Genomic DNA, 24,943 nt, shown 5'->3' with positions numbered 1-24,943 from the left:
TCTTCCATGAACTTTGTGAAGGCTCTTCAGATCAATAACATTATACATTTCCAAAGTAACAAACAAAATTCTCCTCTTCTTTTTCTGTTTCCACAGTAACACTCTAAAGTTTTGTATTCAAACATCTAAACATTGAGAAAAATGAAGCTACACCACTGACTTCTAGTGGCTGTAAGAGTTCTGCACACTACACATGCTCTGAAACCTGGAACTGTCAGTACAGAGGGCTACAGTTTGCTTAGTAATTCATGTGGTGGATTTGAAGTTAGCCCTGGTTAATTATCTTCACCCAGTGAATTTCTACTCCATAGACACCAATTTCACCTAAACCATTGCCACCCATCTCAGAAATCCAGGTCACAAGGAGCTGAGGAAACTAGTACAGATAGCTTAGCATAAATCCATCACTACTACTAAAAAAGACAACATAAAAAAGACAATCTATTAATGAAATACTAGTTATAGTACTTTAACATATGCAGGTGATAGAATATCTTACAGTTATCAAGATCAAGTCTGTATGATCATTACAAATAAAGGCCTATTTTTGAACTACTACATTAAATAACATATTTTAGCCTTCTACCAAACTGATTAATATGGAAATCTGCAGTGGTGTCCTAATGTTAGAATTCAGAGTTGTCTAACAAAAATTCTCATTAAAGTTTTACTTGAAAGCCATTTGGTTTAGAAAGCATTATTTTCCAAATAAAATGTTTAATTAGAGCCTAATTTAGAAGACCAAAAATGGTTGCTCATGGCTCCTGCCAGTCTCAGATTTAGGTTAAAGAATAAGGTGTGCTTCACCAAAACATATCAACTATTAAAAAGCATTACAAAATCATAAAGGATATATTCCCCTTAATTGCTAAAAACCACTGTAAGCCTAAGCCTCTTTGGTAGAAATTCTTCTGTCATCTAAAAGCCTTGAGAAGATGCACAACAGAAAATGAGTATTTTAAATGTGAGAGAAAATAGTAGCAAGGTTATTCATGGAAAATAAGAATTGTAGGGAGAAAGAAGGTTCAGGTAAAACAATTCCAGGCAAGGAAGTCTTTTAAAGCAGGTTTTTGGGCACTATAAAAGAAACTTGTATAAGCACCAGTGAATTCTTTGGTCTCCATAGCTACGGTCACTCATGAAGACCATTTGTTTATCACTTTGTTGAGTGATTTACAGTGTGAAAATGATAACAACGACAAACATAAAGTGTTCCTAATAACAGATCATACAATCTTAAACTCATACAACTTTTGTATACACATTTAATGTAAAATAATTTTTAAAATTGTAAATCATACACATTTATTGTAGAAAAACCAAAATGTAATCGATGACAAAATAAGCAATGTCTACACTTTGGCGAATCAGATAATTTCTCCATGTCTGCCAATTATTTTGTAATGTAATCAAATGGACTAGACTGTGTTGTAGACTACTAGATTTGTCATCTGTGGCCTCACATAGATGTCTGGCATATCCTTTTTATTACTTCATTTCATTCTTACAATATCACTGGACCTCTAGGTTGTATCCATGTTTTTACTTTTAAAAACTGCACGGTAAGGAACATCAGTGGGCCTAAATTTTTATTCTTGTCCATGGTCATTTCCTTATTATGACTCTCTGGAAGTAAAATCTCCTAGTCACAGGACCCATAGCAAGCTGCCCTGCAAAAAAGCTGGTATGCACATCAGCAGCCTATGAGCATGCACAATCCTCCACATAAAAAGCACTCTTAAAAGATCTGAACCAGGGTGGGCATTGAATAAGAGAGCTGTGTCCTACATCAGATTATCTGGGTCCCAATCACAACTCCAGGTCCTGACTTCAGCTTCCTGACAATGTAGACCTTGGGAGGCAGCAGATGATGCCTCAAGTAATTGGGCCACTGCCACTCATGTGGGAGACCTAGAATGAGTTGCCAGTTACTGGCTTTGACCTGGCCATCATGGGTATTTGGGGACTGAACCCCCAAATGGGAGCTTCCTTTCTCTTTTCTGTCTCTTAACTTAAACAAACATATATATGTCACTAACTTGATGTAGGGGAAATGACTCTCACTGTAATTGTTATTTGTTATTTAAAATAGAATATGAGGATTATTTTTAATGATCTCAAGAACACTTTGGGATCCTGAACTAGTAATTTATTGGAAGTTGGTAACACTTTGCTACTTCAATCCTAAAGTATTTTAACTTCATCCACATGATGCCAAAATGCTTAAAGTTTCATTAATCAGCAATATGCTTTAATAATGTATTATTGGAACACCTAAATATTTTATACCAAATGAATGAAATAATTAAATGGTAGAATGAATTTTTTATTTTCAATATAAATGTTTTGATGTGGTTTGGTTTTAGCCATAGAAGCTTTCAAAAATGCTTAATTGCTAATGAGATAATTATTTTTCCCATCTTCAAAATGTCCATGCATTTCAAATATTTTGGAGTTAGAATCACATAACTTCAGTGAGTAGAATGAGTCACATTTAAAAAATATCTGAAAACATCCTGCTGTTCAGCACATGTAGAGTTTCCTTCTTTATCACTCTTTTTCCTAAGAAAGACAGCAGATTTCATGTGGTTACCTGTGGCGACCTATTCAGAGCAGACTAAGCACAGACAGCAAAGTCATTTAACTGAAGTGCTAGCATTGTCTGGCATATGGGATAATCCATGTGGTGACAAAAAGATACTGGAAGCTTCATCTTCATGTCAGTTCTGTTATCTTCCCTCATCTCCTACAAGACAAATCCTTGAGGCTGCTTGACATGTCAACATATTTTGTATTAAAAAATATGCCAATATTTGCAAATATGTTCTATGCTATAAAAAAGAGGATATAACATGGAATAGAAGCCTTTGCTCCAAATTCAATTCATCAGAAGACAAACCCATATGCAAAAGAGAGAGAAGCAAAAGGAATAATAGACTTATCTACATTCTCTGCTCCTCCTACAGTTACCAAACTCTTTCATCTTGGGGAAAGAGGTGCAATTCAAGATAACTTCTGATGGTTCTTAAGTATCTGTAAAAGTATAAGTCTAAATATGTCTTTCTAAAAATTCAGAATTTACATTGTGTCCATCTGAGTGGTCAACCACAAGTAAATAGATTTGGGTGAAAAGAAAAAGGAACAATGAAAGCCTATTTGTTGATTTATTACTAACTTTATGGATAATTAAATCTGGAATATTCTAAAGTATCAATAAAGAGAGAATTACAGAGTGAAAAGGAATAATCTTCCTGTAGAGCCACAGTGGTCTCAGTGGATTTGTCTGAATGGGGGTGTTAGAATAGATGAGCTTCCTATTATGAACCTCCCTGTACTCAAAATGTCATTTCTCTCCCTCCCTCCCTCTCTCTCTTTCTCTCTCCTCCCTTCCCATAGCCATAGAGGGGTCTAGATTTGATCTATTTCAGAAGAGAGAAAACAGAAGAAACCTGAGGGGAAAAAAGACAGCCCTAAATAGTCATGCTCACACAATAACAGGTAATTAGAGGGAACCAAAGTGGTCTCTCAATTTAAAATAGTTACTTTTTATGAAGTGTTTTGTGGATCACATTTTTCTTGAAATAGCCATTTAAGCAATTTTGGACTAAGAAAGACCTGAAAGTATGATTTTAATTATAATTACAATGATTTTCACAGCAGACACATTTTACCACCTAATGAGCAAGAGAATTTACTACTTACCATTTGTCCTCTATAGAAAATTCTCCAACTGCATGGAAGTTAAACTCTCATAAGCATTTTATTCCCCTTTTCTTTTCAAAATTAGAGACCATTAATATAATGCTGGGAATGTACAAAACAGAAAGATGCTAATGTGCTAAGGAATAAAAGGAACGCTTTTTCAAAACACAGATTGCAGTTCTCTTTTTTCCATATTAAAGTATTTAAAATGGTAACTTTAAAAAGTCACTATGCTGTAATGTTTTACAACATTCTTACATGACACCTTTTGAGTCTATGAATTGCTACCAGAAATGTATAACATTCAAATTTCAATGAATAACATTGAACATACCAACTTTTCAAAATGTACAACATCAAAAATACTTTTAGACTTTAAAATGCATTGTGAAGTGCAGATAATGTACATGCGGTGGGGGGGGAAGAATCTTTTAAGTGTTAGGTTAAATTTTTATGTCAATGATCACTGAAACACAGTTCTGTTCATATTTGAGGTCTATGTATTTCTAGCAACCTCATGACACTGAAGTTTATCAAAACAGTGAGTTTGGGCACATAGCTTATCATTTTCTTTTCAGTCTTTATGTGTGACAACTTTAAACAAATGGGAATTAATCTTCTATTTGCTTTGGCAATCATAAAAGATACTCCTAAAAACTGTAAAATGTTCCAGACTATATTATTTCTGCCTGCCAAGAGGCAGTGGAAATGTTAAGGGGTAATTTCCTCACCCTTTCTGGTTATCAGAACTTACCTGCCCAGCAGCTTGCCAGGTGAAATTCATGGAGTGAATATTGACAGGAATAGCCGGCATTCTCTGCTGTGCTTTTCTGAAATCATGTGTAAAGGGGGCCATTTTTCCCTCTGAAACGATCAGGATATCTTCTTCAAATCCTGTTTTTTAAATAATAAATGAAAGCTATCAAACCAAGCAGACTTGAAAGAACCCAAATCAGAAGTTTCATGCAAAGAGAGAACCAAAGAATCAGTACGGGCCATGGCTTTTCACCAGAGCACCTGCCTTTGGTATCAACAACGTCACTGGGATTAATTTTCCCCTGTAGATTATAACAACGATGCTGAGCGACACATGCTTTCAGGAAAAAGGAATAGATGTGGAGTTAACTGATGCAAACAAACGCTGGGTGCGCCCCAACATGTAGGTCTGTGTAAATCAGCAACAGCATGATCAAAACACACAATCAGGTTGGGATTCTCGGGAGAGGAGTGTATGCGCTTTCAGGTGGAAAATACGCGAGACTAATTAGAGGGGGCGCGATCTGCGGTCTTCCTTGGAAATTAAGTTTGAAAACATTCCGGAGGCAGGTAGCCCACCTTCTTAAACGGGAATTGTGGAGAGCGCGAGGGCCCAGGCAGGGGATGGTGCTGGAAGCGGGGGGCTTACCTATGAGCACTCTCGCCTGGTGGGCATCGATCCACAGGTACAGGCTCTCCTCTCGTGGCTGCCCGGTCTCTGCCCGCAGCGCCAGCAGGCACGGGAGGATGCTCCAGAGCCGGAACGCGGCGGCGGAGAAGGGGCTTCTCCCGGCCATGCTGCTCGGCACCTCCTGGCTGGTGGTGAAACTCCCGCCGCACCGCCCCAACCTGCGGCCGCTAAGTTCTCGGCTCGGCTTCAGCTGCCTCAGCCCGAGCTGTTCGCACTTAGACGGCTGGACTTGCAGCCTCCCAGCTCCAGTGCGGGGGAGCCCGGGCGAGCGGGAGAGGAGGGTGGAAGGACGGAGGGGGCGCGGGGGACGGCGGAGACGTAAGCCTGGGCAAGCTGAGGATGCCAGCACGCCGAGGGTCAGTGCAGTCAGGGAGGCAGAGCGGGACAGGCTGGCACCGGCGAGGTGCGAGCAAGGAGTGGGGCGGGCGAGGCGGAGCTGGCCGCCGCTTGGGGGCGCTGTGGGGGCGCGTGGGGCGGGGCCGCGGGGCACCGGGTGGAGCGCGCGCCAAAAGGGGGCGTACTCGTGGAGGGCGCTCGAAGGGACCCCTGAGGTGAGCGGAGGACGCGGGGCGTGACGGAGCGCTAATGGTGGTGATAATGACCACGAGGATGATGGTGATGACTCCCATTCCCAACCAGGTGCTAACGGAAGGCGCACATGCCTCTTCCTCTCCCTTCCCGCCTCCATCATTCCTCTGTCTGCCAGCTCCTAAATTCTCTGTTCCTTGCTGCGCTGTTTTGCGCCTCCCCATCTGGTTAAAACCGGAGACCCGTGGTGCCGATTCCTGGCGCTCGGCTGGACTCAAAGTGCTCAGGGCGTTCATTCTGCACCTGCCGACCTCCTACAGTGGGGAAGTCATTCTGCCTCCCAGGTAACCCGGCAGGAGAGGGAAGAGTTTCTTGGGCCCAGGATGGCAGCTCTACCTGTCCCCACCATGTGGCAGGGCTGCTCCAAAGTTTGAACATCTTCAGGTTTGCTGCTGTTTTAAACAGTTGGAGGCTGGAGCGTAGTGACCGGAATCACAGGCTCTGGCCCTGTCTGTGGGAAGCCGATCTGGACGCAGTGTCCCAACTCCAGCAGAAAGGATTTATTTTTATCTCTTGCCTAATTCATTGGGTGCACAAAGAAACAGAAGCAAAGGGTTTTTCAATAATTTAGAAAGCCTTTGGATTCAGGAAAGGTTTGTTTACTTCTCTTTGTTCTTTAGCACTCAGATGTAGGGACAAATGCCCCCAAAGAACCAAGTGTTTGAGGCTGGGTTGGTAATTTTATTGGATCCTTTGTTGAGTGGTGAACACCTCAAGGGAGGAAACAAACAAACAAAAACTCAGAAACAACAGAAGAGAAGCTGAATGTGTGCATGCATCAAGTTAAATATTAGGTCATCAGAAGTTACTAAAAAGATCAGAATTTACTTATCCAATTAAGAAGTATTTCCAGCTATCTGATAGGGGAAGAAGGGAGAGAGGGAATTTAGACAAGAAGCTTGTCTAACTATGACTGATTTGAGCTTGTTGGTGTCTCAATTTTTAAAGTATTTCCGTTTTAAGTGCTTATGTAATCCTCACAGCACTTTTACGTGGGTACTGTTATTAGTCCCATTTACTGATGGGGAAACAGGGCTCAAAAAGCTCCTAAGTTGACTGGGAATATCCCGTTGCTAAGTGATAGAGTCAGGGTTCAAATCCCAAGCACTTTGATTTCAATCTCTATTCTTTTAGCACTATACCTTACACTGATAAGTAAGTTACAGTTAAGTCTGTTTGCATGCACAGTTTCACAGCCACCCTTCCTTTAAAATAAACATATTTACCTCTTTTCCAACATTCCATTCATCTTTATTTCAGAGAATATTCATGTATACAATGTATTAATACAATAGGCAAGCTTTAAAACATTTTCACACTGCAAGACTAATGTCACTGAGTTAAAGACAGTCAGTTCACAACCCGGTAGACATGTTCCTGACTTGGGAGTGTGTGGTTTTAATTGAAGATTTTCCCCCTTAGTATTGCTTAAACCTCTATGGCTCTTGGTGCAAGTACGCCCTCTACAGGTTGTTCTAATCAAGTACTAATTAAGAAATAGCCTGCGTACAACTTACTTTCCGGGGCGAGCAAAAGGACTGAATCCCCTCCTAGTTCAGCTTCCCCTGACCGCGGCTCCTCTGAAAAGCAGTTGAATTTGGTGTTGATGGTAGTGGTAATCTATCTTATTATAAGGACATTTTTCCCCTTCTAAAGTGGTTGTTTTCTTTCTTCTCAACCAAGGATACTTCAGAAAAATTATATTTTATTATGTAAAGAAAACTTGGTTTAAAAATCTCAGACTTAAGCTCTTTTGGGTTTTTAAGAATTTATTTATTTGAGAGACAGAAAAGAGAGTGAGTGAGCATTTGCATTTATTTGTTCAATCCTCAAATGCCTGCAATGGCCTGCCCTGGCCTGGGGCTAAAGCTGGGAGTCAGGAACTCAATTAGTATTTCCCACATGGGTAGCAGGAACCCAACCACTGGAGCATACTCAGAGAGTATGCATCAGCAGGAGGCTGGAGCCAGGGGTCGAACCAAGGAACTCCAGTGTGGGACATGGCCAGCTTAACTGTTGGGCTATATGCCCATTCTCATGCTTTTGGCTTCTAAAGGGGAGAAAGGAATATACTTTGTGTTATATAGTAATCAGCTATTTTTAAAGTCATAGGGAATGTCATGTATGGCAAGGTCCATCTAAGAGCTGGATAGGGCTTCTGCTGTTAAGGAACAAAATAGCTTTTTTCACTTAGAATAGTTATGTCTTAAAAGTTCTCGGCTCAAACAAAAATATGGCAACATTTATTTCCACATGTTAAAAATTTGGAAATAATGTATTAGGTGGTCTTACAAATCAACTTCATTGAAAATTCTGTAGTTTATTTTCTAGTCCATAATGCTTCCTTCCCTTGTGTGATTCACTCATCAGTTATGTTTCTTGCTTCATTTATCCATTCATTAACTCATTCAACAAAGGTCTGTTAAACATCTATTATGTACAGGACACTGACCTAGAAACTACAGGGGAAAACACAACATGATTCCAGCCCTGAGAGAGCACTGGAGCTACTAAAATGGGTAATACAAGCACCCAACAACCATACTATTTAGCAGAACACAGCAATTGTTGCAAGACAAAAGGCTTGAACATTTAAATTAGAAATCTCATTTCTGGAATTCTGAGCATTTTTTTCATATATTCAAAACACATTTTAAAGTATCTGATCTATGTACTGTTACAGGCACAGGGAAAAGAAAGGCAAGTACAAAGACAGCTTCTGGTCTTGAAGAACTCTCCGTCTAACAGGGCAAAGTTGAGAATAAATAACAGAGATGAATGCCACAGCAGGGCCATGCATGGATTATCTTCGGACTCAGAGAAAAGCCTCTATTGCTAACTGGGTCCAGGGAAGACTTTCCTACAGTAGAAGGTACCTGAGCAACCTTGAGGGTCAGGGGGAACTGAGTATGCAAGGAAGCAAGACAAATGACATCCATGTTTAGAGAGCGGGAAGAGCAAAGAGACAAGAGAAATAATGGTACCATACAGGATTTGCGGTGCTGATCTTTAGGGTGATGAGCTGTAGTGAGAAAGCGAGGCAGCAGGTAGGAATGAGGCCTGAAAGGTAGCAGGAGCTAGGGAAGATGGTGCTGCCATCTTCCAAATACAAGGTTCCAAATACACTGCTGTCCCCTTATCCATCAGGGATATGTTCCAAAACCCATAGTGGGTGTCTGAAATCACAGATAGTACCAAATATTCATTACATACATATCTATGATAAAGTTAAATTTACATGTCAGAGTTTGTGGACTCAAAGGCTTCCATAGCCTTGGCAGCTCTTATCAAAAGCCCCAGGTAGTCACTGACGTCAAAAATAAGAGTGTTAATTCTTAAATCAACAACAGGAGTCACTGTGCACTTGCTCCCCATGTAGGACCTCTGTCCTTAATAAGTTGTACTATGAGAATTAACAAGAAAACTAGTCTTCAAACAATACTTTATACTTTGGGTGTCTGTGTGGGTGCAAACTGTTTAAATCCTTACTTAGTATAGAGTTGATCTTCTGTATATAAAGATAATTAAAAGTGAATCTTAATGAAGAATGAGATGGGAGAAAGAACTGCTCTATTCCAAAAGCTGTACCTATGAAATTTATATTTATTAAATAAAAGCTTCCAAAAAATGCCATCACCAGAAAAAAAAATAAAGTTAAATTTATAACCTAGGTACAGTGAGAGATTAACAAATAATAATAGAATAATGTACTATAATAAAAGTTATGTGAATATGGTCTCTCAAAATATCCTACTGTACTGTATTCATTTTTTTGCTATGATGTGAGATGATGTAATGCCTACTTGATGAGATGAAGTGAAGTGAATCATGCAGGTGTTATGATGTAGCACTAGGCCACTACATATGGTTACTTGAACACAACCACTGCGGTACCACCACAGTTGGTCTGATAACCTAGGCAGCTACTGACAAATGGGTAGTAATATATACAGCATGGATATAGTGGACACAGGCATGAGGCACATCCTGGACAGGTCAGAGAGTGAAGGTGTAAGATTTCATCATGTGATTCAGAACAGCATGCAATTTAAAACTTCTGAAGTGTACATTTCTGGAATTTCTTATTTACTATTTTTGGAGCACAGAAAATGAAGGTGCAAATAACAGGAGGCGGAGAGGAAGCTATTTGAATTCATGTAGAGATACTGTCCCAAAGGAGGTGGAACATAACTTTCTACTCCTTAAATGTAGGCTGTGTGGGGTGACTTCCTTTCATACAGCACAGTATGAAAGGGTCAGAGGAGTAACTTCCCGGTGGAGAAAGCTGACATATAGTACCTCATCCAGGTGATCATGGTCAGCATCAACAATGACAAAGTGTGTTGATAATATGTGTCCTTGCTATGCTGTGTGAGAGAGGCATTTTATATCTGTAGTCTTTTTCCTGAAAACCCATAACTACTGTCTATACATGAGGAAAATACTAGAAAAAACTAATTTAGAGGTATTCTACCTGAAAGGTAGTGCTCTTGAAAATTCTCTAGGTCACCAAAAGTAGGGAACATCTGAGAAAATGTTGCAGCCAAGAGGACCCTAAGGACACATAAAAACTAAATGTAATCTTATACCCTATATTGGATATAATCATATATCCTGTATTGGGAAGAGAAACTTGAGATTAGGTGAAAACTAAGGAATGTAAATAAATTGTTAATAATCTATCAATATTGACCCATTAATTGTGAATATGCCACACTAATATAAGATGTGAATAAGAGGAATAACTGGGTATAAGGTATGTAGCAACTCTGTATACTATCTTTGCTGTAAATCTAAAAGTATTCTAAAATATAAAGTTTGTTTTAAAATAAAATCAAAGACAAGATTAGGATATATTAAAAAAACTTAGCTGCTAACATTTGAAAACCAGAAGTTTCCTCATAAAAAATTTGGAATTCTGGTTTCTATTAAAAATATAGATACTTGGAAACATTTCATTCTCACAAAGGGGAGTCAGATGGTGAGGGTGGTGTCTGCCACTCAAACAGCTAGCACTGTCCAGTTCTTACAGTCTCCCTACTCTTCTACTCAGCATGCTTCATTCTTACACGTGAATTGCCAGGCTTCTGTAGGCTCCTGTGTTAGCTGCCCATGATCTGGAGGAGCAGTAGCAGAACTATGAGGGGGAGTGGGTACGAGGGGGCTGAAGCCAGTCCTCAATCTTACCATGTGATTGTGGGAGAATATGGGCAATGACTGCTGTAGAGGGGGCTCTGGTCAGTGCCCAGCCAGCCAGCCTTCACCAAGGCAATCTGCCTTTCCGCTGGCCACTCTGCCTGCAATTCAGCCAAAACTATCCTAGCGACTACAGGTGTTGAAACTGAGTCTGGGGCTTATCAGCTGCACCCAGAGCTGTGTTTGGAGATGGAGGGGAGCAGACACCCCTGTAGCACTCTGCTCTGGAAAGGAAACCTCAGGATAGTAAATGAAAAGAGCAAGTTGTCAAGCATTATGCTTAGTGTAGTCTTGGTTTTACAAAACAAACTCATCTATCTATCATCATCTATCTTCAAATATACACACACAAAGTTCATGAAAAATTTTTGCTATGAGAAAACTCTGCATTGATTTTTTAAAAAATGTCCTAATTATTGCTGAATTCCATTTTCCATGAACAAAGCAAACTTTGAAGTATGCTTGTGTGTGTATAGACTTAAATACATAAAGATGCATGGACTACAAATATCTACCTAACATATCAATTTATATGATGTCTGAAAGTAGTTCTCTATGGGGAGTGGGAATCAGGATAGTGAATTGTTTTTGCCTTATCCACAAATATTCCATGATTTTTAATACAATGAGCACCTCTTGCAATTAAAAACCATTTTTTTCTTTTTTTTCTTTTTTTTTTTTTCTTTTTTTTTTGACAGGCAGAGTGGACAGTGAGAGAGAGAGACAGAGAGAAAGGTCTTCCCTTTGCCGTTGGTTCACCCTCCAATGGCCGCCGCGGCTAGCGCGCTACGGCAGGCGCACTGCGCTGATTTGAAGGCAGGAGCCAGGTGCTTCTCCTGGTCTCCCATGGGGTGCAGGGCCCAATCACTTGGGCCATCCTCCACTGCACTCCTGGGCCATAGCAGAGAGCTGGCCTGGAAGAGGGGCAACCAGGACAGAACCCTGACCGGGACTAGAACCCGGTGTGCCGGCGCCGCAAGGTGGAGGATTAGCCAGTTGAGCCACGGCGCCGGCCTAAAAACCATTTTTAAGAATAGAAAGAGGCCGGTGCCGCGGCTCACTTGGCTAATCCTCTGCCTACAGCGCTGGCACCCCAGGTTCTAGTCCCGGTCGGGGTGCCGGATTCTGTCCCTGTTGCTCCTCTTCCAGGCCAGCTCTCTGCTGTGGCCCGGGAAGGCAGTGGAGGATGGCCCGAGTGCTTGGGCCCTGCACCCCATGGGAGACCAGGAGAAGCACCTGGCTTCTGGCTTCAGATCGGTGCAGCGCACCGGCCATAGCGGCCATTTGGGGGTGGTGAACCAATGGAAAAGGAAGACCTTTCTCTCTGTCTCTCTCTCTCACTGTCTAACTCTGCCTGTCAAAAAAAAAAAAAAAAAAAAAGAATAGAAATAAAGGTTTTTTCTTTGCTGTCTCAGTCACTTTTTCTTAAAGTAGGCAGCTGTCACCTCCCCCGGCCAGCTATGCTGCTGGCATACTTTTTCACGTAAGAACTGCATATCACAGCACATGACAGCTCATTACTGAAGCACAGCATAGCTCGAATATTCCTCATCAACCTGTGCGATACTCTTGCTCTTCTTTCCTCACATGATGGCATTGCCAGGCAACCCAGTGTATCTCGTCTCCCTCAAACCATATCCATTGTTTGCTGCTTAGCCATGCTGTTTCATCCTTATGACATCTTACAAACGGAAAAAAGGATGAACAGTTTCATTGCCCAATATTAGAGGACTGGAGAAACAAATCAGAATTCCTTCATGTTGAACTATTAACCTAATATTCTGACATATATGTTCAGCCACAATTCTATAACCACAACCAAAATAATGGACATTATCCATCACTCTTAGATGTTTAACACATTATACACTTAAAAATGTATAGTCACTTGCAATTAAATTTCATTAAATCTGTTTTTAAATATTATAAGTAAATAAAAAATTGATGTTTTCTCAAGACAAAAATCACTAAGTATAAAAGAAAATTTTGATAAATTTAACTATATTAAAATTAGGAACTTCTTTTATCAAAAGATAGCATTAAAAATGAAAAGACAAGCATCAGAATGAGAGAAGATACATGGGTGTACAAGGCTTTTAACCAAACATATTATGAATTTCTGAAGCTCCACAAAAAAGAAGATAAACAATACAGTAGAAAAATGAGTAAAAGTCTTACGCAGGCATTTCACAAAAAAGCATACCTAATGGCAAATTAATAAATGAAAAATTGCCCAACCTCACTAGTCACCAGTGAAATGTGAATAACAGGGAAAAACCACTTCAGACCCATGAGAGGGAAAATGTGGAGCTAAGAATCTGAATCAAGCAAAATTCTTATATACTGCTGGTGGCAGTTTAAACTCTGAACTCAGCTATTCCAATCGTAGGTAGAAGCTGAGAAAAAAATGTGTACATATTAATTCAAAGACATATCTATAAAAGCTCTGTTTATAATCACCCCCAAATGGAAACAACCCAAATATCCATTGACAGTGGAAGAAATAAAGAAATTATCTACTTCTAAATTGGATACTACTTAGCAATGAGATGACTCGCACAAACATCACGTTAAGCTAAAACAGTCAAAAGAATATATCCTGTGTGATTCAGTGTTTTAAAAATTCAAAAACAGGAAATGCTAATCAAAGATATTAGAAGTCAAGAGAGTGATTAATTATCTTGGGAGAGCAGCAATGATCAGAAAGGGCCATAAAATGAGGTTCAGAGTTATTGGTAATACTTTGTTTCTTGATGTGGATTTGGCTACTTAGGAATGTTTATTCTGTGAAAATTCATTAAATGTACATTTATGAGTTCTGTACTTTTCTATATGAATGTTATATTTTAATGAAACATTTATTAACAGTTATTATATAAAAGTCATGAAATATCAAACATAAGCAAGTGTATTAGCTTAAAATGGGGAAAAGCCTTTTAATGAAGATATTTGAAAGCTATTAAAGAAAAGATGTATTAATTTTATGTGAAAAACATTTGAAATTGTTTATAGGAACAAGAAGAGTTGAGAGTCACCCTTGGACAATCAAAAGCCACGTCACTACATCCCCATGCCCAGTGCCTATGTCCTGCTGCTGCCAGCATGCCTGAGAGGAAGACTGAAGGGGATGCTAAAGGGGATAAGGCCAAGGTGAAGGATGAGCCACAGAGATCTACAAAGTTGTCTGCTAAGCTTGCTCCTCCATAGCCAGAACCCAAGCCTAAAACAGCCCCTGCAGAGGGAAAAAGGAAAGAAGAGCTGATATGGGCAAGGATTGGAACAACACATCCTGCAGGATACTATGGTGCCAAAACAGAGCAGGCCCAGGAAGCCGCAAGTTGCTGGAGGTGCCTGTTTTTTATTACTGTGCTTATGGGAACTGTACAGATTGAAGTACTGTTTTTTTAAATCAAGTTTTATAAAAATGCAGGATTATATTATTAGCACATAGACCATTGTTATTTTGGGGAGGGGGACATATGTGACTAACAGAACATCTCGAAAGCAGGATTGTGGGGGAAAACACCTTTCCCTTAGTTTTGAGAGACTTCTTGGCTCCCAGGAGGAGGGTTTCCCTGCAGCTGACACACAGCCACCACGGCACCAACGCCTTGTGGTGTGGAAAAACTGAAATTTGAGTTTATGTCCTCCTCTTCCTCCCTGTCCACCTTCAGCATAGCTTATCTCCCTTAACCCAGAGTCCTGTTGGGACCTGACCCTCCAGGCAATCTGCACTTAAAGCAATGGTTCCTTTGCTAGATTGTGGATCTTCAGACTGATAATTCTACCATTTTCATTTCCTTTCCTGAAAGTTGGGATCAGCTTGTAAAAGTTGTTAAACAACATGCCAAATGTGAAACGTCAACTTTCACTGTAAACTTCCCCTGTTCAAACATCAAATGAAGACTTCATTGGGTTTTATATTAGCGTTCTGATTTTGGTAGTACATTGAAGAAGAAAGTTTGAAAGTTGTATACTGTTAATGCTTGTCTCCCCATGGCTTGCCTAACACTGTGATTATTTATGAAAAGTATCTTTAATAAAGCTGGATACAGTTTGGCTTGAAAACAATAATACTGTAGTGAAAATACTATGGAAAATATTTGCAAAGATCTGACAAAGGGATAATTTACTTTTATTATTTTTTGTAAGATTTATTTATTTATTTGAAAGTCAGAGTTACACAGAGAGAGGAGAGGCAGAGAGAAAGAGAGGTCCTCCATCCACCTGTTCACTCCCCAACTGGCCACAACGGCCAGAGCTGCGCCGATCCGAAGCCAGGAGCCAGGAGATTCTTCCGGGTCTCCCACGTGGGTGCAGTGGCCCAAGGACTTGGGCCATCTTCCACTGCTCTCCCACGCCACAGCAGAGAGCTGGACTGGAAGTGGAGCAGCTAGGTCTTGAACTGGAGCCCATATGGGATGCCAGCACTTCAGACCAGGGCGTTAACCATCTGCACCACAGCGCTGGCACCGACAAAGGGATAATTTACAAGATGCTTATATTGAACAGTAAGTATGCCATCCAGTAGAAGAATAGACAGGAATGGAGCCGGCGCTGTGGTGTAGTAGGTAAAGCAGCCACCTACACCACCAGCATCCCATATGGGTGTCAGTTCGAGTCCCAGCTGCTCTACTTTGTATCCAGCTCTCTGCTATGGCCTGGGAAAGCAATAGAAGATGGCCCAAGTGTTTGGGACTCTGCACCCACATGGGAGACCTGGAAGATGCTCCTGGTTCCTGGAGTCAGATCATCTCAGCTCTTGCCATTGTGGCCATCTGGGGAGTGAACCAGTGGATGGAAGACCTCTCTGCCTCTGCATCTGTGTAACTCTGCCTTTCAAATATATATATATACATATTCAAATATATATACATATATATTCAAATATACACACACACACACACACACACATATATATATATATATATATATATATAAAGGATAGGACTGCACATGTCTCACAAAACTAGAAATACAAAAAAGTGACTAACAACATTCCTAATGAGAGATATTACTTTGTTTTACTGATTGTACAAAACATAAAATATTGATAAATACAAAATTATATGTACAAAACTAAAATACATAAATGCTATCAAGAATGTAGGAAAAAATCTCTATTGGTGGTGGAATAAATAGACTTATCCTTTTATTTGTTTCAAGATCTATTTATTTGAAAGGCAGAATGACAAAGATAGTCAGGGAGACTGAGAGAGAGAGAGAAAGAGAGAGATCTTTTATTCTCTGGTTAACTCCCCAAATATCCGTAACATCCAGGAGTTGGCCAGGTTGAAGCCAGGAGCCAGGAACTCCATCCTGGTTTCCTATATGACTTGCAGGGGCCCAAGCACTTAGCTACCATGTACTGCCTTGTGCATTAGCAGGAAGCTAGATTATAAACAGAGTGCTAGTACTTGAACCAAAACTCTGATACAGGATGCTGGCATCTCAAGTGGCGGCCTAACACACTGTGCCACAGCACTAACCCTGATTCATATTTTTTAGAGAACAATTTCCTATTTCTCATTTACAAAAAATTCAACATGCATATGTCTTGTGGCTCAGTAATTTCACTACTAGGAATTTATACCACGAATATACTTGGAAAAAACACACTAAAATATATTTATAAAGCTATTCTTTGTATTCTTTTTTAAAATAGTAAAAAAAAAACTAAGTATCCATTAATAAAAACTAGCAAAACAAATGGTACTACCTTATATAGCAAACATGAGCAGCCATAACCCAGAATGAGGAAGGGTTTTTGTGCTGATGGTGAAAATTCTCCAAGATACACTGTGAAATGAAGACAAGAAGAATATGTGTTATTTCTGTGTACATAAGATTAATACACTCACAAACAGATATGCCTGTACACTCAGAATCAGGCATTTACATGCACACACATATAATAACACATAAAGTAAACTTATATTTAGGAGAAACACAAAGAAATCTTATGCTGGCTTACTTTGGAGAGAAGGGTAACAGGCTAGGTAGGATTTTGGGAGAGAGGTTTTTTTTTTCTATTTTTTCTTCTAGTGTTTAAAATTTTTTAGCTATATAGTTGATTTCTACTTTTTGGAATGTTCACAAAAATTACTTGGGTAATGTAATTATGAGCCATTTTAATTTTCTTCTCATTGCTTTTTTGCTTTCTAAAATTGAACTCTAAGAAATGTTATATTAAATGACATTTTCAAATAATTTTCATAGCTGATAATACAATTTTTTAAAGATTTATTTTATTTATTTGAATGGCAGAGTTACAGAGAGGGGGAGAGAGAGAGAGAGAGAGAGAGAGAGAGATCAATCTTCCATCTGCTGGTTTATTCCCCAAATGGCCACAACAGCTGGGGCTAGGCCACTCTGAAGCCAGGAGCTAGCAGCTTTATCTGGGTCTCCCATGTGGGTGCAGGGGCCCAAGGACTTGGGCCAACTTTTGCTGCTTTCCCAGGCACATTATCAGGGAGCTGGATCAGAAGTAGAGAAGCAAGGACTTGAACTGTTGCCCATATGGGATGCGGGATTGTAGGCAACAGCTTAACTTGTTATGCCAACAATGCTGGTCCCAACTCATAATACAATTTTGAGTGAAAAAGGAAAGTGATGCTTCTGAGTAATACATTTTGTGAACATAAATGTACAAAAACAATGTAAAAATGCCCTGGAATGTCATGAGAAATGAGAAACTTATGTAACAAAACAATATTGCACTAATGTTGTAGAGAGACAGATTAGACACAGACACCCAGAGTATCAGTGAAAAAAACAATGAAATACTGAATAAATTACATTGAGGCAACCAGTTTCTGCCTGGGGAAAAAAACTAGATCCCTATTATTATATATTTATATTATTATTAAAATTATATATTTGAGTTGTTTCATATATTTAGATTACATATTTAAATATAAAACAGGAAAATATGATTTAATACTAATTTTAGAAGACAAAAATCAATCAGGAATCACCACTGAAGGCAGAAAACATGAAGATAGAAATTTACAATTAACTACAACAATGTTGAGTGCTTGACTGCATATAATGGTAAAAACCAGAAACCACTTAAGTACACACTAATCATTTGTAGGTTACATAAAAATAATAAAGGACTGTTCAACCTAAGGAATGAGTACCATAAGAATTTATAGTCATAGTAAAGCCTCATGATATACTGATGGGTGAAAAAGATATATTACAGAATATTATGAACTGTTGGGACCTATTTAATATGTGTGTGTATGTCTGTGTGTAGAAAGGTACAAATATGCAAAATAATACCTTAAAGTACAAATAGTATTACCTCAAATTTGCTTTTCTCCTATTTTCTTATTTTTACTTTCTTTTTGTTTGAGTTTATTTGCTTATTGTTATTTTCAAACATTTCAGTAACAAAAATGTTACATAAAATATTTACAGAAAATTATTATAAAGATGGTAGGTAAATTCTTATAGAGGAATGAAGGACATGAACGTCTTAGGAACACCTGCTATATGCCAAGTAATCTTTACTTTTAAGATTTTATTTATTTATTTATTTGAAAGGCAGAGTTACAGAGAGGCAGAGGCAGAGGCAGAAAGAGAGAGAAGTCGTCCATCTGCTAGTTCACTCCCCAAATGACCATAACGGCCAGGGTTGAGCAGATCTGAAGCCAGGAGCCTAGAGTTTCCTCCATGTCTCCCATGTGGGTTCAGGGGCCCAAGGGTTCTACTGCTTTCCTAGGTCATAGCCGAGAGTTATATTGGAAGTGGAGTAGCCAGGACTGGAACTGGTGCCCATATGGGATGCCGGCACAACACCAGCCCCAACCAAGTCATTTTTTAATTAATTTATCCCTCACAGAATTTTGTCAAATTGTTCATTATATTTATTTATTCAAGAGGCTCAGTGAGGTTAGATATCTTACAAAAGATCACAGAGTTAATATATGACAGAGCCAAAGAACAACCTCAGGCAAATTTAACTCCAAGTTTAAGTCCATGTCATCACATGAATTCATTTTGCATTACTACAACAAAATACCAGAGGCAGCTATCTTTACAAAGAGAAAAAGTTTATTAGGCTTGGAATATGAAGGTTAAGTCCACGATCAGGCAGCCCCATTGCTTTGGTCTCTGGTAAGGGCAGCAGATGGCATCGCATTATAGCGAGAGTGCAGGTGGGAGCCAATGGCCGCACACTGATCATGAGCAGAAAACGGATGGAGCCAAACTGAGGGCTGTTATACCAACACTTTCCTGAAAACTCAAGAGGTCTCACAAGAATTACCATGAAGAGCACATGCTCAATGACCTAAGAACCTCCCACAAGGCCCACATCCCAAGTTTCCACTACCTCCCAATAGCACCAGTCTGGGAGCCAAGCCCTTAATTACAATAGGCCTTTGGGGGATGTTGAAACCAAAATCCCAAACAGAGCAGACTATGACACTGCCCATTACTATGGTCTTTAAAACTGTTGCATGGTTAGGTTCCAATGAAATCCCTTACGAAAATTCCTCTGTCTGGAAAAATATCCCCCAATACGATCCAAGAAATGGTGCCAGAAAGCCAGGGCTTGAGACCTGAAACAGGAGCTTTGAGCTTGACTGCAAGGTGGATGGGAGGGGTGGGTCCTTCTGGGAATGCAGTTGTTTCAGGCATGAGATGGAAGAGCTGGAAAGAACCTCAGAATACAAAGGCAGAGTCGTGTTTTTGTTTTTAGATTGATTTATTTATTTGAAAGGTGGAGTTGCAGAGATGGAGAGAGAGAGAGAGAAATAGATCTCTTCCATCTGCTGTTTTGTTCCCCAAATGGCTGTGATGGCTCAGGCTGGGCCAGGTAGAAGCCAGGAACCAGGCGCTTCATATGGGTCACCCACATGGGTTCAGGGTCTCAAGTACTTGGGCCATCTTCTGCTGCTTTCCCAGGCTGGTTTGGAAGTGAAGCAGTAGGAACTCAAACTAATGCTGATATAGGTTGCCAGCACTGCAGGTAATGGCTTAACCCACTATGCCACAGTGCCAGCCCCAAAGGCAGAGTTTTGATGGTCACTATCTGATGCATGGAAAAGCAATTTGTATACCGCAGAGCCCCAATATTAGCTGTCATTTTATGAGTTCTAGTAACGGTATCTGAGTAGCTAAGACCAAAAGCTCATCTAGCCCTTCATCTGGCTAATAGTAATATATTCCTTAGAGCTATCAGAATATACCCCATGGGACTTAGGGAAGACTATTTGCATTCCACAGCTCCAGACCCACATGTGCCTGTGCTTAGTCCTCAGCTTAAACCACATCCACCCTAATGGGCCTGAGACAAGTTCCCCTTAACATGTCACATGGCTGGGATTGGATGCTTGGTGCTAAAAGCCACAGCACTCATCATGTAGACACAGCAAGACTTGGGGAAGGTCTTATCCACATCACACATCTGAAGGCCATAGCTATTGGTGCTATATAAGCTCCAGCATCACTCAGGCTTGCCTCGTAGGACAAGGGGACAGCCTCTTCTATGTCCCACAGCAACAGAAACATGGCTACAACCATCACCAATTTTATTGTGATTGGCACCTAACTCTCTGAGGGGACTAAAGACACACAATTTTGTAAGCTAACATATACTTCAAAGTCGTACTACTATCTCCACAAATTGTTGCAGATTAAGAGAACTGTGGCACTCATAGACACTGTTGATATTGATTGCCATTGAAGAAATTACTCAAAGGTGATATTTCTGTGCTCACCTAGAACCAAAATCAAAGCAACAAACCAAACGACATCCCGCATTCCTTGTAAACAAGAAAGTATTTTCCAATGAAACCCACTCTGTAAAAGGGAGGAACAGGGCCAGCGCCACGGCTCACTAGGCTAATCCTCCGCCTAGCGGCACTGGCACACCAGGTTCTAGTCCCGGTCAGGGCGCCGGATTCTGTCCCGATTCCCCTCTTCCAGGCCAGCTCTCTGCTATGGCCAGGGAGGGCAGTGGAGGATGGCCCAAGTGCTTGGGCCCTGCACCCCATGGGAGACCAGGAGAAGCACCTGGCTCCTGCCATCGGATCAGCACGGTGTGCCGGCCGCAGCATGCCAGCCGCGGCGGCCATTGGAGGGTGAACCAACGGCAAAAGGAAGACCTTTCTCTCTGTCTCTCTCTCTCACTGTCCATTCTGCCTGTCCAAAAAAAAAAAAAAGAGAGAGAGAGAGAGAGAGAGAGGAACAGTTATGCCAAATATGCAGATATTAATGTGAGGACAGGAAACATGGAGAAGTGAGAAAGCATGACACCACCAAAAGAATACAATAATTATCCAGAAATAAATCCTGATCCTAAGGAAACCTATGAAATGCTTGAAAAAATAATCCAAAATAATGATCCTAAGGAAATTTAATGATATGCATGACAGTTTAAAAAAAATGAGGAAAACAATATATAATATGAATGAGAAATTTAATAATGAAATAGAAATCAATAAAAAGAGCCAAGCAATATTTTGGAGTTGAAAACTTCTGTAATGAAATACAAAATATAATCGATGGCTTCAACAACAGAATTGACCAAGCAGGAAAAAAAATTCTTTTTGGAGGACAAGACTTTTGCAATAACTCAGTCAGACAAAAAAACAAAGAGAAAAGAAATAAAAAGAATTAAGAAAGCCTATGTAACATATCAGATACCACTGAGTGAAAAAATGTTAGTAGTACACTTGAAGGAAAAGAAAAGAAAAGGGCATTATGAAATTACTGAATGAAATACTAGTTGAAAAAAGCCATCTGCACATTAATGTTTATTGCAGCTCAATTCACAATAGCTAAGACTTGGAACCAACCCAAATGCCCATCAACAGTAGACTGGATAAAGAAACTATGGGACATGTACTCTATGGAATACTATACAGCAGTCAAAAACAATGAAACCCAGTCATTTGCAACAAGATGGAGCAATCTGGAAAGCATCATGCTAAGTGAATTAAGCCAGTCCCAAAGAAACAAATATCATTTGTTTCCCCTGATCGGCGACAACTAACTGAGCACCAAAGGGTAACCTGTGGAAGTGTAATGGACACTATGAGAAATAGTGACTTGATAGCTATGGTGCTGGTACAATGTAACACTTTATCCATTTTAGTATTTTTTTTTGTAAACTCTGTAATTAACACACAATTATTCTGAGGTGTCTAAATCTTAACTGAAAAGTAATACCAGTTAAATATAAGAATGAGAAAAGGAGAGGGAGGAGATGTATAATAGGGGACATGCTCAATTGGATTTGCCCCAAATGATGGAGTTAGAAAAGTGCCAGGGGATTCCAATACAATCCCATCAAGGTGGCATATACCAATGCCATCTCACCAGCCCAGGTGATCAATTTCAGTTCACAACTGATCACACTGATAGGCCTAAGAGTCAAAGGGATCACACAAGCAAGATTAATGTCTGCTAATACTAACTGATAAAAAAAAAAGGGGGGGGGGAGAAGGATCCAACATGGGAAGCGGGAGACACAGCAGACCCATAGAACAGCAGATGTCCTAAATAGCACTCTTGCCTCAGAATCAACCCTTAAGGCATTTGGATCTGGCTGAAGAACCTATGAGAGTATGTTAGGCATGGAAAGCCAAGACACGCTGGGGGAAAAAAAAAAAGATGAAGAAGAAGAAGAAGAATACCTAAATGAAGGATCTCAGCGAGTGTGATCCCAGTGGAAAGAACGGGGCCATCAAAGTAGGAGGTGCCTTTCTCTGAAGGGAGGAGAGAACTTCCACTTTGACTACGGCCTTGTCGGAATGGGATCGAAGACGGCGAACCCTAAAGGCTTCCATAGCCTCGGCAACTCATGGCTAGAGCCTAGGGAGATTACTGATGCCATAAACAAGAGTGTTAAATTATTAAAACAACATCAGGAGTCACTGTGTACTTATGTCCCATGTGGGATCTGTTCTTAATAGGTTGTCGAAGGTGAAGTAATGATATAGCTAGTACTGAAACAGTATTCTTACACTTTGTGGTTATGTGTGGGTGCAAACTGATGAAATCTTTACTTAGTATATACTGAAGCGATCTTTTGTATATAAAGATAATTGAAAATGAAAAAAAAAAACCTTGGTTTTTAAATTGGAAATTACATAGAAAAATAATCAATCTTTTTTAAAAAAAAATTATCTTGCAGAATCTCGGTCATTAATGTGATGTACACTGTTATTTAATGCTATAACTAGTACTCCAACAGTATTTTTTTCACTTTGTGTTGCTATGGGAGGGCAAACTATTGAAATCTATATATATACTAAACTGATTTTCTATATATAAAGAGAATTGAAAATGAATCTTGATGGGAATGGAAGGGGAGAGTGAGTGGGAAAGGGGAGGGTTGCGGGGGGGGTTGTGGGGGGTGGGAAGCCTTTGTAATCCATAAGCTGTACTTTGGAAATTTATATTCACTAAATAAAAAAAAATAAATGTTAAATAAGGACCTATGTCTCTCATCTTATAGAGACACCAACTAATCAGGCTATTTGGATTATATTAGAAATACTGTCAAGATGTGATGTGGTACCAAACTTTAAGTTTCTATAATGGAAAATGCTACTAATACAAATGTTTGAGAATTAAAAAGTCTAATGATCTTATTACTAGACATGATAGTTATCTTAATGAGAAAGCCCCAGAGGCCTAAAGGGTTAAATACTTGTAAAATCCTACAGGTGCTTTCAAAAATACTGTGAAGTAAACAAAGGCCTCTTGTCGGTTGATGAGTTTATAATTTTAAACATGGCAACTTAAAGTCTTTTGTCATCCACAGTTATATATGATTTTCTGCTCATAAAACTAAAGTGTTGTTGGTTCTGTGTTTAGCTGTCCTCCTATAGGTTCCTATGGACTTTTTCCAGCCGCTTCTATTGTATTCAGTACTTTGGGATGGCTCTGTAAACAGATGAAGCTAATAATGTATTAACAGTACCAGCTGAGAGAAAGTATGGTTAACTGAGGTTACTAAAAACAAAAAGCAATTCAAATCAATTGGCAATCTACAAAAAGAGTTAAAGATTTTAAAAGCTATTATTAAAATTGCTATATTGGTCTACTATGCTATGTTATACGTGTGTACATATTGTATGTCCACATGGGGAAATTTTATTAAGAGTTTTATTTTAAATGGCTTATAGATAAGATTGTCCATAAATTTAAGCTGCTAAAATCAATCAAAGATACATTTTAATTTGTGTGACCTGAATCTGTGTATCATATGTTTTAAACTTGTTGGTAGAAAGAAACTAAAAACATTTTATATGGTTGTGCTTAAGTTTACTGGCTAAACAAACTACACCATGTTAGATATTTAAGAGGTGTTTTCAAATACATGATTCTTAAAATCTATAGAAGGCATTGGACCTTCTGGTAAATGTTTTATTAAGTTGTTATCTAATGGTTGAAACAGTTTGCTAAGTATTCATGTGAAATTGCTATTGTCAGCAAGCGAACTAGGACTTGCTCCCTCATTTCTCTATTCTAAGCCCAACTTGTTCTTTCATTTCTCTATTCTCTTCAAGGTAGGAAACTAATTCTATTATGAAGGAATCTGTAGGACGCACAATTTAATCTTTAGACCTTATAAAAGAGATGGCTAACATTTTTCTGTAATAGCATAGCCAAAATAAGAACTTAAATAATAATCTCATAGCTAGATTCACTTCGCCATCAGCGAAGTATACAGTAAGTAGAAAAAAACCTCCCTTTCAGGCCAAAGGGAAAGAAAGTTTTAAAGTGAGAATATAATTTCCCTCATGGGCATTGTCTACCTTAGAAAAACTACTGCAGAACATGCCTGTGACTATAGACTTGTAGTTCAGGCCACCGAAGATTAGAGATGGGATTTGGGCACTCCTTTGACTTGCATCCTCTGGTCTGCTTTAACACAAACCAGGAGGAAAAGAAAGCTAGGCATCAGAAGCAATGGGTGGCAGGCCTATTAAATGGCTGATGTGTACAGTGATCTGCCCTCAAGGAGACCCAACAGGCCAGTCCACT

At 39.6% G+C, this 24,943-nt stretch overlaps 1 protein-coding gene across 2 annotated transcripts in view; it reads right to left on the bottom strand.

Moving 5' to 3' along the window:
- Positions 1–24,943, bottom strand: part of WIF1 (WNT inhibitory factor 1) — a 150,896-nt gene that overhangs the window by 76,464 nt on the left and 49,489 nt on the right. The window contains exons 1-2 of one of the 2 annotated variants that reach the window (XM_062203296.1): positions 5,108–5,547; positions 4,457–4,596 (exon numbers count right to left, since the gene is read on the bottom strand). In XM_062203296.1, coding sequence (XP_062059280.1) covers positions 4,457–4,596; positions 5,108–5,255 — 288 coding nt within the window. In that variant the 5' untranslated portion in view covers positions 5,256–5,547. Of the gene's footprint in view, positions 1–4,456; positions 4,597–5,107; positions 5,548–24,943 lie in introns of those variants that run through there. The other variant, XM_062203297.1, reaches the window with a different exon arrangement.

This window comes from Lepus europaeus, chromosome 10 (assembly GCF_033115175.1).
Source record: "Lepus europaeus isolate LE1 chromosome 10, mLepTim1.pri, whole genome shotgun sequence".
Lineage (NCBI taxonomy): Eukaryota > Metazoa > Chordata > Mammalia > Lagomorpha > Leporidae > Lepus > Lepus europaeus.
This window is presented reverse-complemented; position numbering and strand designations above follow the sequence as displayed.